The sequence below is a fragment of the Atta colombica genome, unplaced genomic scaffold (genome assembly GCF_001594045.1).
Source record: "Atta colombica isolate Treedump-2 unplaced genomic scaffold, Acol1.0 scaffold200, whole genome shotgun sequence".
Taxonomy (NCBI): domain Eukaryota; kingdom Metazoa; phylum Arthropoda; class Insecta; order Hymenoptera; family Formicidae; genus Atta; species Atta colombica.
The window spans coordinates 958,330-971,808 of NW_017259295.1; the positions used below are offsets into that span (position 1 = coordinate 958,330).

Here is a 13,479-nt window from a genome sequence, read left to right on the forward strand (position 1 = left end):
ACTCTACCTTCGTTTTTCAGATCATTGATCAGAGCTTGTCTTGCTTGATTTTTCCCCTCATCTGTGAGTACTACTTGATCTTTGTAATTATCTCTGGCTACATTCGTGTCTGTTTCAACTCGGAGAAGATTCGAGATCGATCGCTTTTGTCTCTGAATCCAGTATGCACACGCCTTCGAACAACCGGTGTATATATATACGTCTCAGGTCATACGTGCCTACGTCTGTGTATGCCCACATGCGTATGTTTCATAATACACTTGCGGCATCACAGCGTCTGCTGTCAATGATCAAACTATCTTTAGATTATACATATTTCACGATGACGCTTTCCTGCGGAATATTCGTTCATTGCGGTCTCAAATGCGCTCCACTGCGGTCGTAATGCTAAACACACTTTCCACGAAGAATGTATTGAGTTTCACCTTCGCTGATATGATGGATCTTGGCATGTACCAGCCGATTTGTCCACTATGTAAAAATCAGGGACTTTCCAGGAGATCGTTGACTTCCGGCGTTCCCGTGACTGTTTCTGCGTCTGCAGAAAATATCTCTGCACATAACTTCCTCTACAGAATCTGACACCTCTAAAGGTCTCATTTCTTCACTTCTACATAAAGTGACGAACATAGAAACGCAGTTGCAGAGTCTCTCATCTATTAAGTCGCAACTCTCTATTCTTGGCAGCGCTAGATTTATAAATAACATTCCTCTCTCAGGCGCAACAATTATGTTCGATGGAGCACCTATCGAATTCACTAATAAAGTGATTAATCTTGGTCTTTGTATTACCAGCGCCTTGAGCTGGAACAAGTAAGTCAAAAATGTGTCAAACCTTATGGAGGTCTTATGGAGGTTGAATTATCACAAAAATTGTCTTTCGACGCCTGTGCACTCAGCTTGTAACTTCGCTGATTTTTCCAATCTTCGATTACTGCGCGGCTGTCCTCACCGATTTAACTTGCCAGCAAAAAAATAAAGCTAAAAAGACTGATGCGTGCGTTTTATTTTAAATCTGCGTAGAGATGAGCATGTTTCTGAGCACTACCGCTCACTGGGCTGGCTGTCCGCGGATGACAAAAGAATCTTACCTATTGTCTCTTCTTTTCCATAGTTCGATCCGGCATCCTCCTCCTGACTTTTTCTGTAATTTCCGTCCTCACATTCCTCCTCATAATAACTTGCTTCCAACGTAGTTCTCGCAGTTGCCACTTGTAGAACGTTCATTTACCATCTTTCTTTTCAATGTTCGGGCTCCAATCTCTGGAATAATCTTCTTGCTCAAATCAGAGACTCTGATTCGCTCAATGCTTTTAAACGCGCGCTCTTCTGTCAGCTGCGGCAGGTCGAGGGATGGATAACTTACATCTCACTACTTCATTTTGTTTCGTCCCATTTCAATTTTATTTTCATTTCAATTTTATTTTCATTTCTATCTTTTATTTTCATTTTCTATCAATTTGTAAATATCGCATAACTTTGCTTCATCTTATCTCATCTTATCTTATCTCATTTCAATTCATTCTAGTTTCATATATCTTCTATCTACCACATAACTCTATTTCAGTTTTAAATAAATTGCGTTATTTTGTCATTTTTCTCTTCTTAATTTCAACATCATATCGCTCATACTTGCGAACACACTTCTCGTTCATAACTTTGTATTTCAGTCAATTCTTGTCAATTTTTGCAATTCTAGCAATATCGATAATTTTTATAATGTGTAATTTTTTTGTAATATTTGTATTTGTAATTTATAATATGTAATTTTAATTTTAGTAATTTGTAATGCTACCGCGACATTCTAAGGACTGTCCAAGAAAAAACCTTCCCACACAAAAACTCACATATTCTCCAAACTTGACCGATTTTCAAAAGCAAACCCATTTTAGAAACGTCTTTTAATTACAATTAAAACTATATTTTTAAAAATTCTTAAAAATTAATAATTCTTAAAAATTTTGACAAAAATTTTTCATTTTTTCTGTAATCGCCTCCATCATACTTTTTATGATGGTCTCGGTCACTTCCTCGGATGCCCTCTTTCTTCGCTGTTTTTAGACTCTGAAAACCCTTTTTCCTTCCAGATTCTTCTTTATGGTTGATAGTCAAGTCTTCCTTGAAACGCCTAATGACTATTGATATCGTTTTTCTGCAAACTTCCGCCTTCCGCGCGATTTTGATGAAACTCCACTCCGGGTGTTCTTGAAAAATGTTGATTATGGATTTGCGTGTTTCTACTTTACTTGCCATTTTGCAACTGAGAACAAAGCGATTATGAAACTAACTGTTTCAATCGTTTCTTACATTCATTGCAAAGCCTACTAAATTAAAAAATTGAAATTTTTTTTTAAAGTGGTTTGGAGAATATGTGAGTTTTTATGTGGGAAGGTTTTTTTCTTGGACAATCCTTATTTTCTCGCTATGAATATTCTGTCACAAATTCTTTGTTGCGATTGTACTGCTAATATCATTAAAAATTACATTTTTTTTATATTCTTAGAGGACTTGTCCTAAAACATCGATAAATGCTTTCTCTCTCTCTTTCTTCCTTCGTCTATCTCTAATCAATTGTAATAAATGTATGAGATTTTAATGCATAACAATTAAAATAATACTAACCTTGAGTACCGACAAAACCTTGGAGTTCGCCAGGCATAGTTGTATGTGCTTTAATTTGCACCGCACTGCCAAAGTCGCCGAGTTTCAAACTATTACCTTCGTCTGTTAGAAAAATATTTGCAGCTGTGGAAAGAAAAAAAATGTTATGTAATCATAAAAATAGCACGGATTTTAGAACAGCTTATCTTATTCAAATGTAATTACTTTTAATATCACGATGAACAATTCCGTGAGAGTGCAGTGCTGCCACAGCCGAAAGAAGCTGATGAGTATATTTTCTGACTAAAGATTCTGGCAGTCCATTACCACTACCTGCCACCAAGCTCTCGAGAGTTCCCTCTGCACAAAATTCCATGAAGATCAGCATCTCCTCCTGAAAGCAAAATTTATCGTAATAAATGCGACAATCACAAGTTAATATATCATAACGATTCTGTTGTTTATCGTACACGATGAATTTCTAGCCCGTAATATCGCACTAAATGCTGGTGCTGAATTCCCTCGAATATCTGTAATTCCTCGGCAACACGCCTGATCGCTCTATGATCACCAGGTTGTAGTTGTACCTCTTTCATGGCCAACAATTCACCAGTTTGATTGTTCACCACAGTATACACTTTACCAAACCTTCCTTGGCCTGCATAATAAAATTTAATTAAAATAACAACACTAAAAATTATAATTATCTATTAAAAGAATTTTTTACTTGTATCCCAAATGATCATAAAACGTACCTATTTTAATTCCTCGCTGCCATGTAAATGTAACTCGCCTAGCCTTGATGTGAACTTTGTCCACTGTTTTCCTGTCGACGACTTGTCCGATGAGTTCCCGGCTTCGTAATCTTTCGTCAAGTTCATTCTCGACTTTCCTGATAGCACGTATGACCATCTCGTACCTTTGTGTACCTCGCTCGGGCATGTTTATTATCACTGCGAGATTTCCGTCAACTATATTCGGCGAATTATTTTTCTTCACATTGACCAATAACTCGGGTGACTTTAAAGCGTCCCGTGGCTTCTGAGAGACACTGATGCTTGCGGTTCTAGTGCGACCATGGCAAGGTGATGAAGCTCTTGATCGCGACAGTTTTCTCAAGCCTGAAAACAAATGTTGCCAATGATATGTAATAAAATATATTCATTTAATCATTTTCACATCAAATTATTCATTCAGAAAATTTCAGAAACTTTGCTAACTTTATATAACAAAACGGACATTTAATGTAATAAAATTAATATTTATAATTTCTATTAAACTTAAAGTTATAAAGATAAATGGATAGTAATCATGCACATATTAAAATTAATGACTAAAAATCATTACTTTCAGTCTCCGGCGTTGATCCCGTAACTGACACGGTTCCCACAACATGAGATATGCAGCGATCCATGCACATCTTTAATTCCTCAAACTCCTGATCGGTGAGATGCTTCGTGTTTTGTGGTTCGCATACTGTTATTAAAAATTCCAGACCTTGATTTGCCCATCTAGGCCTCAAACCGCGACCACGCTCGCATCTTGTTCTCACGAACTCCATCCATAATAGTGCAAACGATACTAAACCCCGCGCTAGAATAGCTTTCTCTTCTAGCGAGAATAGTTTACACATTTCCTTGTGAAAATCAAAGCCCATTTTATAAGCTTGATGGAGGATCTCACGAATTCTCGATCGTAAGGGCAACTGGTCATTCTCGGTATTTAATTGTTCCACTTTGTTGGCTTCGTTTTGAAAATCCTCGATTACCATCGTTATACGATGTCTCAAATCCAGGACTATATTCTATACAAATATGAACATGAAGATTTGATTTTTTAATAGTTATAAAATCGTTTATATAATCTTACCTTCAACAATTTTAATGATTCCTCCAATTCCTGATCGCAGACAGGCCATTTCTCAATGTCACGTTTCAAGCATTTGGCGAGATTGATGCTCTTCACAATCTTCTCCCGACTCTCTACAAACATTCCTTGCCATTCGCGACCCACATTCATCTGATGCAATCTAAGCATTCATTACAGAAAAAATAGTTCACAAAAGCAGCGAAACTGAGATGAATAAATGGAAATTTTCTCTTACTTGCTTGACAACTCGTCATCTTCCTCTTCGAAATTTGCAATTTCCCGTATTTCGCGAGTCCGTTCGACGAAAAATTCATTCACTTGTTTGATCATCGTACGTGCAATCTTACTACAAGAAATATCTTTCATATCAAATGTATAAAACAATGCAAATTAAAATAAAGAATATTTAATAATAATTTAACTTTTATCGTTTTCTCTTAATTATATTAATTCCATTTAGTTCATTCTATTAATATTATCTTTTCAATACAATTATATAAAAAATATCTACTCATCTTGATAATTTACTTACTAGAATTTCACACCAGCAATTTTGTATCCATCACTTATATTTCCAGCAATGGATTTGACAAACAACCACTCGTCCATAATTAGATTTTTGTGGAAGCTGTCGTGTTGTACCATGTCTACCCACTGCTGAAGATAATCAAGATACACTTCGAACACGGCCCTCAAGCTCTCGTCGAAGTCCTTGACGTCTTCTTCGAACAAACTTTCACAGGCTTGATCACTAGCGATAGCAGCACGAGAATGTGCGGAGAATCGATCGCGATGGATGCAAGCAATCCTGAGACCTTCACGAAGCTCCCGCATGAGCTGTCGAACTGACAATGGACTTGGTTGCTCCGGCTTCTGTTCCAGTCTCATCCTTAAAAATTCATGGACAACATCCAGAGGCACACGCGAAAGAAACACAAAAGCTGCCCTAAGAAAAGAAATATTACTATAATCGTTTATTTTAATCAATAGCGTAACATGGTTTAATATTATCATTTCTTTCGATTTCAACTAAAAAAAAAATTATCTAAAATGTTTCAAAGTAGTTAACAATGTTTTAAAAACAAAAAAACACAGTCATATAGACGTTTATTTTCCTTTTGTTTAATCTAATTAATTAAATTTTATTTGATAAAAGTACAAATTTTTATGTCTTTGAATCAAAATATTGTGATAAAAAAACACAATATCTAAACTAAAATAAAAAAATATTAAAAATCAAGAAATCTTTTAATAAAAAATTCTACGCACCTGTATGATGGTAGATTCAATTGCTTCGCCTCAGAGCTCCAAATACCATACCGTCGTAATTCTTTATCACCTTCATATTCTTCATTTGCGCTACTATCATATCCCTCGTTATCATTTTTTTCCAAAGTTAATCTTGCTTTTCTCAATATAGATGTATGTAATCGATCCAAGAAATTCAAACTTTTCCGGAGACCTCGCGTTTTAAGTACGTCTTCAATGTATTTTCTAAGCACAAAAACAAAAACAAAAATTGTACGTCGTTATATAGTTTTCATAAGTCATATTTCTAATATAGCTAATAAGTTTAAAATTTCATTTAATTACTTGGAAATAAAATAAGGATACAAAAGAAATTTCTAGTAAATTTTATAATGTAAATATAAATATCAAATTTAATAATAATTAAAAATTAAAAACAGATTTTGATACATTAAGTATACATTTTTCAAAACGTACCTGTAGGCGTGTCGATCAAATTCAACTAAATAAAAATCGAGACGATCGACTCTTTCATCCTCAAAATACGAGAACGAGGTTTCTGGAGTAGGTGGCAGTGATTGCGATATAAATGATAGACCTCCGATCGAAGAATTATTGCTGTTATTGCTGTCGGAAGGACTGGAAGTTTCATCATGTTGAGGTAGTTCGAATCGCACCATGGATTGTCGCTCCGCAGAATCGACGGTATCTGAAGATCGCGAACTAAAGATAGGAATAATTGATTATCCAAGTTTCTATATCTCAAGTTTCTTACATCATAGAAAAATTCCAAAGCATCTTATTTTTCAAACACATTGCAAAATGAAATAAAATTCCATTTCAAATAGTACAATTTAGAGCTATTGTCAGGAGTAACGCGATTCAAATCAAATCATACCTGATGCCGGAATCGTTAAAGTCGTCCTGTTTCTTCTTGCTATGTAGCATCATAAGTAATCTGCCTAATATCTGCAATTTGAATCGATGATGTTTCGTCATATTGTACCAGAGGCACATAGCTTTCACCCTATCAGTGAATTCCGGGCTTTTGTATAACGGATAATTAACGGCGAACACATGAGAGGATGGATACAGAGCCTCCGCGACTTCCAAGCGAGCCAGTAGAGCTTCCACTTGCTGCAATGCTTCTCCCTGTGCACGAGCGCACGCACGGCAATACATGGAGAGACAACCTGGACATACGCCCAGCTCGATATTTGAACTTGAACCGAAATTCGTGGATCGATCGCTCGCAATATCACCGGGGCTGACGCAACTCGAGCTTCCCTCTTGCGCGTCTTCTCTTTCTGCGATGGGATCGTATCTATAATGCAATAATTGCGTTCTCTTAACGCTATCAATAACTGCTACCATTCTTCTTTTTGTATTTAAAATTATTATGTATCGCAAATTTTTCCTTGAAGATTTTCCTTCAAGTATATTTCCGCTTACCTATACTCCATTATTTCTGAAAGTAAACCCTCCACTGCCTCTCGTTGGCGACAAAGATATTCATCCTGCGCTATTAGACTACGGTCAGCGTGATGTGCTTGCAATTCCAGCCATATCAAGTCCTTTAATTCGTTCTGCCATCGAGTCTCCTCATGACTCATTTGACGACGACAATTATTCCGTTCTGTGCTTCCCTACGCAATTAAAAAAAAAGATAATTTTGTCAGTAATTAAAAATAAAAATATAAAAATAAAAAATATAACACTGTATTAATAATAAAGTGCATTTGATTTAGCTCAAGTTTATTTTGCAATAAAATATTTACCAATTTTATCAAAAAAGAGAATGTATCATGAAAGATTTCTCTCTCTCTGAAGCTCTGTGTTCTCGGCGACTGTGCGCGTAAACATTCTTCATTTATCAACACGCTTTGCTCGCTGTCTTCACGCTCCACCTTCTTTTCCTCGACGTCAACGGGTTTAGATCGTAAGCAGCGGAATCTATTTCTAGTCTCGACCTGCGAGAAAGAGCATATTTATTGACTAAATGCCAAATATATCTACAAAAAGGTAAGAACGATTGCGTTGGAAAGCAATAACATTTGATGGATCAGAAAAAAGGATGTGATTCATCAGAAATGTGCATTAATCATAGGACGATTGTTGAATTTTTTCCAAACGTAGCTAATACTCAAAATTACTTCTCTGCTTTTTTTGAACCTTGATTTGATTTGGCGTCGATACTGCTATCTCGCCGGTATATCTATCGGCATAATTGTGGGCAGCCTCTACGTCAAGCTTCAGATCCCTTTCGTTGCCCCGCAATAGTTTTAAACTTCTCTTGCTTTTCCTGCCCTCTTTCACATCTTCTTTCGTCTCATCCTCATAATCTTTGTCCGCTTTATCGCACATTTCGTTAAAGATGATAGTGTCCAAAGTGTTGCGTCGATGGATAGCTGTTCTTGGTTTAGCTTCTTTTTCTACTGACTTAAGATCGCTGCAAATGACAAAGACTAAAGATAATTTGCATATTTTATAGCCACTCGTATGACAATCAAATTAGTGACTGAGTTAATTTATTTGAAAATTCTGCAAAGCAGAAAAGCAATTTCTTTGTACGTTGAAAATGTTTCTTATGTAATTTGCAATTTTCAAAATTATTCATCGGATAACACTCTTTATCCTTAGGAGATTTCCCTTGTCCCTTGGAGATTTGTGCTATAGATCTATATCTTAAAAAGTATAAAATGCATATAGGACGAAAAGAAGTGAGCTTTATGTTTTAAAATTATTCGTTAAATTCAATTTGTGTTTCATCGCAAAATAACGCATCGCAAATGTGTCAACTGAAACGCATCTAATAATAATTGGACTCCCAGCGATTCTTCGCGGATTTAATTTGCAACTCTGTTGCACGCACCTGCCTGACGCAAGCTTATGCTTCATGTGCCTTTTCTTACGATTGAGACGAGTCCTAGGCGGTGTGTGTCCGTACATATCCGACATCGCTTGTAACGAGTCTTCGAACTCGTCAGTCGGCGGACTGATTGAATCATTCTTACTGTAAATAAGATATTTAATCAAATATAAATTTCCGCCGGAAGCTTTATCGCCGATTGTCGTCGGGAAATTTTATAAAGACGGGATGTTGCTTCAGAAATAAAAACGTTATCATGAATTAATTAAAAATTAATTTCAAAATGAAATGGGCATATAAGAGTCAAGTACAGTAGTTGGAGCGCAAAAATCTTTTTATTCTTGATGTTACTTCTTATAAATTAATTATCTTACTTCTTATAAATTTACTTCTTGTAAATTGGTTAGCTTCTCATGAAAACTATACTCATAAATTCTCTCACGCATTCAAACCTACGCATAATTCTTTTGAAGAAAATTTATTAAATGAATAGTAACTTATATTAAACAAAATGTTAGTTTGCAGTATGGCATATTTAGATTTGCCTTGAGTGCTCCTTAAATATTATGTTATCTTTGTTTAACATTCAGTGAATAGCAAAGATAATATCAGGATGAGAATCTGAATACAGTTTTAGTAATTTGCCAGTAGATTTAGTAGAATATTATGGTGGGTTGACATTAATTCTTTCGGACAGGGGACATTAAAAAAAATGTTTATTCGAAATAATGATTTTAGTAAATAATAATGTACTAAAAGTTTATTTTTTAAATAGTACTCAGAAATCACTTACCCGAAGATCGACATTACATTCTTTACATTTAAATCTATAGATTTTGTTCATTATTTTCATCGTTTCTATAGTACAAAGAATACATTTTTTATCTTGTTGAATAATTTGCATCTTTTTCGATATAAAAAGGAAAGTCTTGCTGTCTAGATATCAGATGTAAAGGGTTAGATAATTCATTTATCAATTACAGCTAATTTACGCTTTAAATCATGTTTCTCAATGATATTTTCAATTAGTTGTAGTTTAATCAGAAAAAGGTGGATTTAGATTCATCTCCTAATTATTAAAAAACAAAATATATTATAGAAATGATTATAAAAAATGATTATAAAAAATGATTATAAAAAATGATTACACAAATTGTGCTCGATTTTTGCTATCAATCTGCCATCACGTTCCGTTAATAGATTTCATTATATTTTTGTAGATTTGCTGCTAATTAGTAATCCATTTCGAGAAATCTGTTTTTGATAGAATTATCTATTTGAACAAATTTATTTCATTAAGCAAAATCTATTTCATTAACAAATCTATTTCATTAAGCAAAATGTTAAAAATACACCAGCAAATTCTACCAAAATAAGATTGGCATCATTCTACTGATTTAATATCGACAAAATTTGTAATAAACATTTTGCAAAATCTGTTTTCAAACCTGATTTGGCTACCTTTGAAAAAATTTGAACAGAAGATAATAAATTAAAATTGCAAAGTAAAATAGCGGTAAAAATAACGATTATTATAACATTTAATATCTAAAAGAATAATCAGAATTTTTTTTACTGCATAAAAAATTTTGTATAAAACAATATTGCTGTGAACAATTAATGTTTCCTTCCTGATAGTATTTATTATATACCACAAAAACAACCATGAATACAAAAACTTTTTTAAATCTTCATTTCTTGAGTGGCATTCTTTCAAAAGAAATTAAAAGACAAGTATTCACGAATCTCTCTGTACACCGACGAGCAAAAGAGAAGCGACGTGTCTCGCGCGATAAATTGCCAGGAATTCGCAATCGGGAATCTCCGTCGTTGTCATCGATGCCTTGTCGCCGGATTATCACACTAACGGAATGAATAACGGGAACCATTCGCGACTGATTCGCGCGGCCGGCAACGACGGTAGGATCAACGGTAAATTCCTATCATGCGCCAAGTAGCTGAAATCTAATCCGATACTGGTTGTCTTGCGATATGTAAACAAAGAGCCCATCACCGAGAGTGATGGATCTGCCGGTCGCTCCGTCAATCCGGAATCTTTCGGAGTCCGCGTTTGACCGTGGCGAGTCACGTAAAGCCACGTGTCGCTGGCTGGACATCGATCGCCGGGAACCCACCTGGCATGGTCGACGTCTTCGTCGGCGACTTCGCTGCCAGGAACTCTTGCGACACGGCTCAATCTAAGGTCTCGACGCATCATCGTCGCTCGTCACTACCTCACCACTAACGTAACAAAAACGCGCACGTCGTCACTATTCATTGCCGATCGTCACGACGTCATTTCGTGAAATCGGAGAACGCAGGCGCCACCAGCGAGCGTATGTTGTCGATGTATCGATAATTGGCAGAAGCGGGAATAACAAATAAGCTCAAACACATAGGAGTTGATACTAACATATAAAATTGTTTGTATCTCAGAAACGGTTAAGCTTTCTACTACGATTTTTTTTTACTGGAAATGCTGTGTATTATCTACTATATAAATGTCGAATGGTTTATTTTGTATATCCTGTATATTGATAAAATAAAATGATGCTGGTATCTTTCCGTCTTACTCTCCGATTTTGAAAAATGTTTAGGAATCTGGATTATCTTATATCTCTTTCATGGGATATGGAATAATCAACTATTTCAATTAGAATCGATAGCTCTTTTTTTTATGAATTTTTTTTATTTAAACAATCTCTAGCTTTCTCAGAAAAGTACAAGTAGTTTTCATTATATCCTCGCACCAACAAATAATATTGTTTAAAATACAATGTCTATGCGTCTCTCTGCATCTTGTGTTTATATCTCGTGTCTTCGATGGTTAATTTAATAGCTCGATAATATTGCTACGAGGATCCCCTAATAGTTGCAGAAATGGAAAAAGGACGCGAATTCTATCATTACAATACCGCCGAGCTTTGCGTCTCAGCTTGGAAAGGAGGAAGATGAAAAAAAAAGGAACGAAACGCATGCCTGGCGCCAAATATACACATTTCGATGTTTCAGGAAGGAGAAAATGACATAGCACCATGTTTATGTATGTACGTGCGTGTGATATCTTCACGAGGGACATGCGATATATTTTGATAGATTTTGCTACTTTAAGATCTACTTTCATGTCTGTGGCGAAGTACGAAGAACTGGATAACGTTATTTAACTCTAGGAGACACTTCGAAGATCCTTCGAGGAAAGTGATTCTGAACGCAATGTACGATGTTTCCGTTGAAATTTCCTGAACAGATTGCCGAGATCTCAGATCTTTCCATTCTTAAAAATCTAAGGTCCGTATTCATAGTCAGATCTTATATTTAAGATTTTCTTAAATTTATCTTTAGATGCCCAATAAATAATTCGTAGAGCATCTAAAAGATTTAAGGAAGCTTTAAATATAAGGCTTGATTATGAATACGAGTATAAATATTAATTTAATTAGACAAACCCACAGTACACATTCAATTTATTTAAAATAGTGAAGTGATAAACGTCATGAAACAAACGAACAAGCGAACGAATTCGCTTTTCACCTATATTTGAATTTACATCGTGTACATTTTGCAAATATGGCAGAAATTAAGTCGAATCCTAGAGTTAAGCATGTTCCAGGGGACAAACGCGAAAATGAAAATTTTGCGAAGAAAAGAAGAAGATCAAGGCGCGATCTTCAAATCAATAGTTCGAATCAAATATCTAATGAATCTAATCCTATTAATCGACGAAACAAAGTAAGTCGAGGAGCGGGAAGCACTTTGTGGGAAATTCTTCTGGAATGTCTCAATAAAAATTCAGTTTCGCCAAAGAGTATCGAGACGAACTTTCAAGCTTGTCCTCACCTATTTCATCGATTATCGAAATATTATCGTGCGATCTCTTTAATTGGTAATAATCTTGTTTTTTTTCCATCTTGTTACACATATATCTGATTGCAAGTCTATATACTCAAAAATTGAAAACTTAAAAAAATTGGAATTTTTCTCAAATTATATTTGCTAATAAAAAAATTTGATTATTTTATTGTTGAATTCAGAAAGTAATTAAAAATAATTTGAATAAAAAGGTTGAACTTGTAAATGTTCTTTTATCGTAAATTATGACCAAATTTACGTGCTAGATTATCTTAAGAATATAAATTGACGATTATAAAATGTTTTCTTTTAATTCTCGTTCAATATTATCTGCATAATAATAAAATAATAATATCGCTACTAGATTGTAAACATTAATATTAATAATATAACACTACTAATTTGTATATAAATTTTTAATATTAAATATAATCAAAAAATATCTATCGCGTTATTACTTCTGTATTTTTTCCTCCTTTCTGTTTCGCATATTGTTATAATGCACGGGCATATCATAATTATGTAGCAAAGTACAAATTTTTCTGTGATACGGTGCGACTGTTTACATTTCGCGATCTTCTTTCCTACGTGAAACTCACACACGTTTTGTCCATATCACACTTGCTATCGTTGTTCGTTTTGCATTCCGTCATGTGAAAAATTGGCAGCGTCTCGAGGTTCGAGTTTTCGTTAGTTTTAATCCCGTTGCGCACAAAACATTCTCTTAAGGGCGAAAGATTTTTTTTTTAAATTACAATGGCATATGACCGCCATAAATGTGTTTTCTCTATCACTCGGCATCTCTCTCTCTTTTTCTCGCACACACACGGTTAATTATCTCCCTTATCACATTCTCTCCCTCTCTTGCACTCGTTCCCTCATTCTTTCGAAAATCTTGGTAGCTAAAGCCATTCGGCGGGTACCGCGCGGTACTTCGATCTTGAAGGTATGCAGAACAAATTTTCTATGGCGCGATATCTTTACATCTCTTTCTCTCAGCTAGTCGTTATATTAGTACTATCTATAGTACTTCGAGATATATA

At 35.0% G+C, this 13,479-nt stretch overlaps 1 protein-coding gene across 2 annotated transcripts in view; it reads right to left on the reverse strand.

Moving 5' to 3' along the window:
- The window catches only part of LOC108687190 (mitogen-activated protein kinase kinase kinase 4), a 12,153-nt gene extending 1,293 nt beyond the window's left edge, over positions 1–10,860 (reverse strand). Inside the window, exons 1-16 of one of the 2 annotated variants that reach the window (XM_018192840.1) lie at positions 10,723–10,860; positions 8,591–8,731; positions 7,891–8,167; positions 7,497–7,688; positions 7,171–7,364; positions 6,617–7,042; positions 6,196–6,441; positions 5,740–5,964; positions 5,003–5,416; positions 4,706–4,816; positions 4,471–4,630; positions 3,949–4,405; positions 3,357–3,722; positions 3,072–3,259; positions 2,827–2,995; positions 2,623–2,745 (exon numbers count right to left, since the gene is read on the reverse strand). In XM_018192840.1, the coding sequence (XP_018048329.1) occupies positions 2,623–2,745; positions 2,827–2,995; positions 3,072–3,259; positions 3,357–3,722; positions 3,949–4,405; positions 4,471–4,630; positions 4,706–4,816; positions 5,003–5,416; positions 5,740–5,964; positions 6,196–6,441; positions 6,617–7,042; positions 7,171–7,364; positions 7,497–7,688; positions 7,891–8,167; positions 8,591–8,731; positions 10,723–10,805 (3,772 nt within the window). In that variant the 5' untranslated portion in view covers positions 10,806–10,860. The remainder of the gene's footprint in view (positions 1–2,622; positions 2,746–2,826; positions 2,996–3,071; positions 3,260–3,356; positions 3,723–3,948; positions 4,406–4,470; positions 4,631–4,705; positions 4,817–5,002; positions 5,417–5,739; positions 5,965–6,195; positions 6,442–6,616; positions 7,043–7,170; positions 7,365–7,496; positions 7,689–7,890; positions 8,168–8,590; positions 8,732–10,722) is intronic. The other variant, XM_018192841.1, reaches the window with a different exon arrangement.
- Between the last annotated feature and the right edge of the window lie 2,619 nt (positions 10,861–13,479).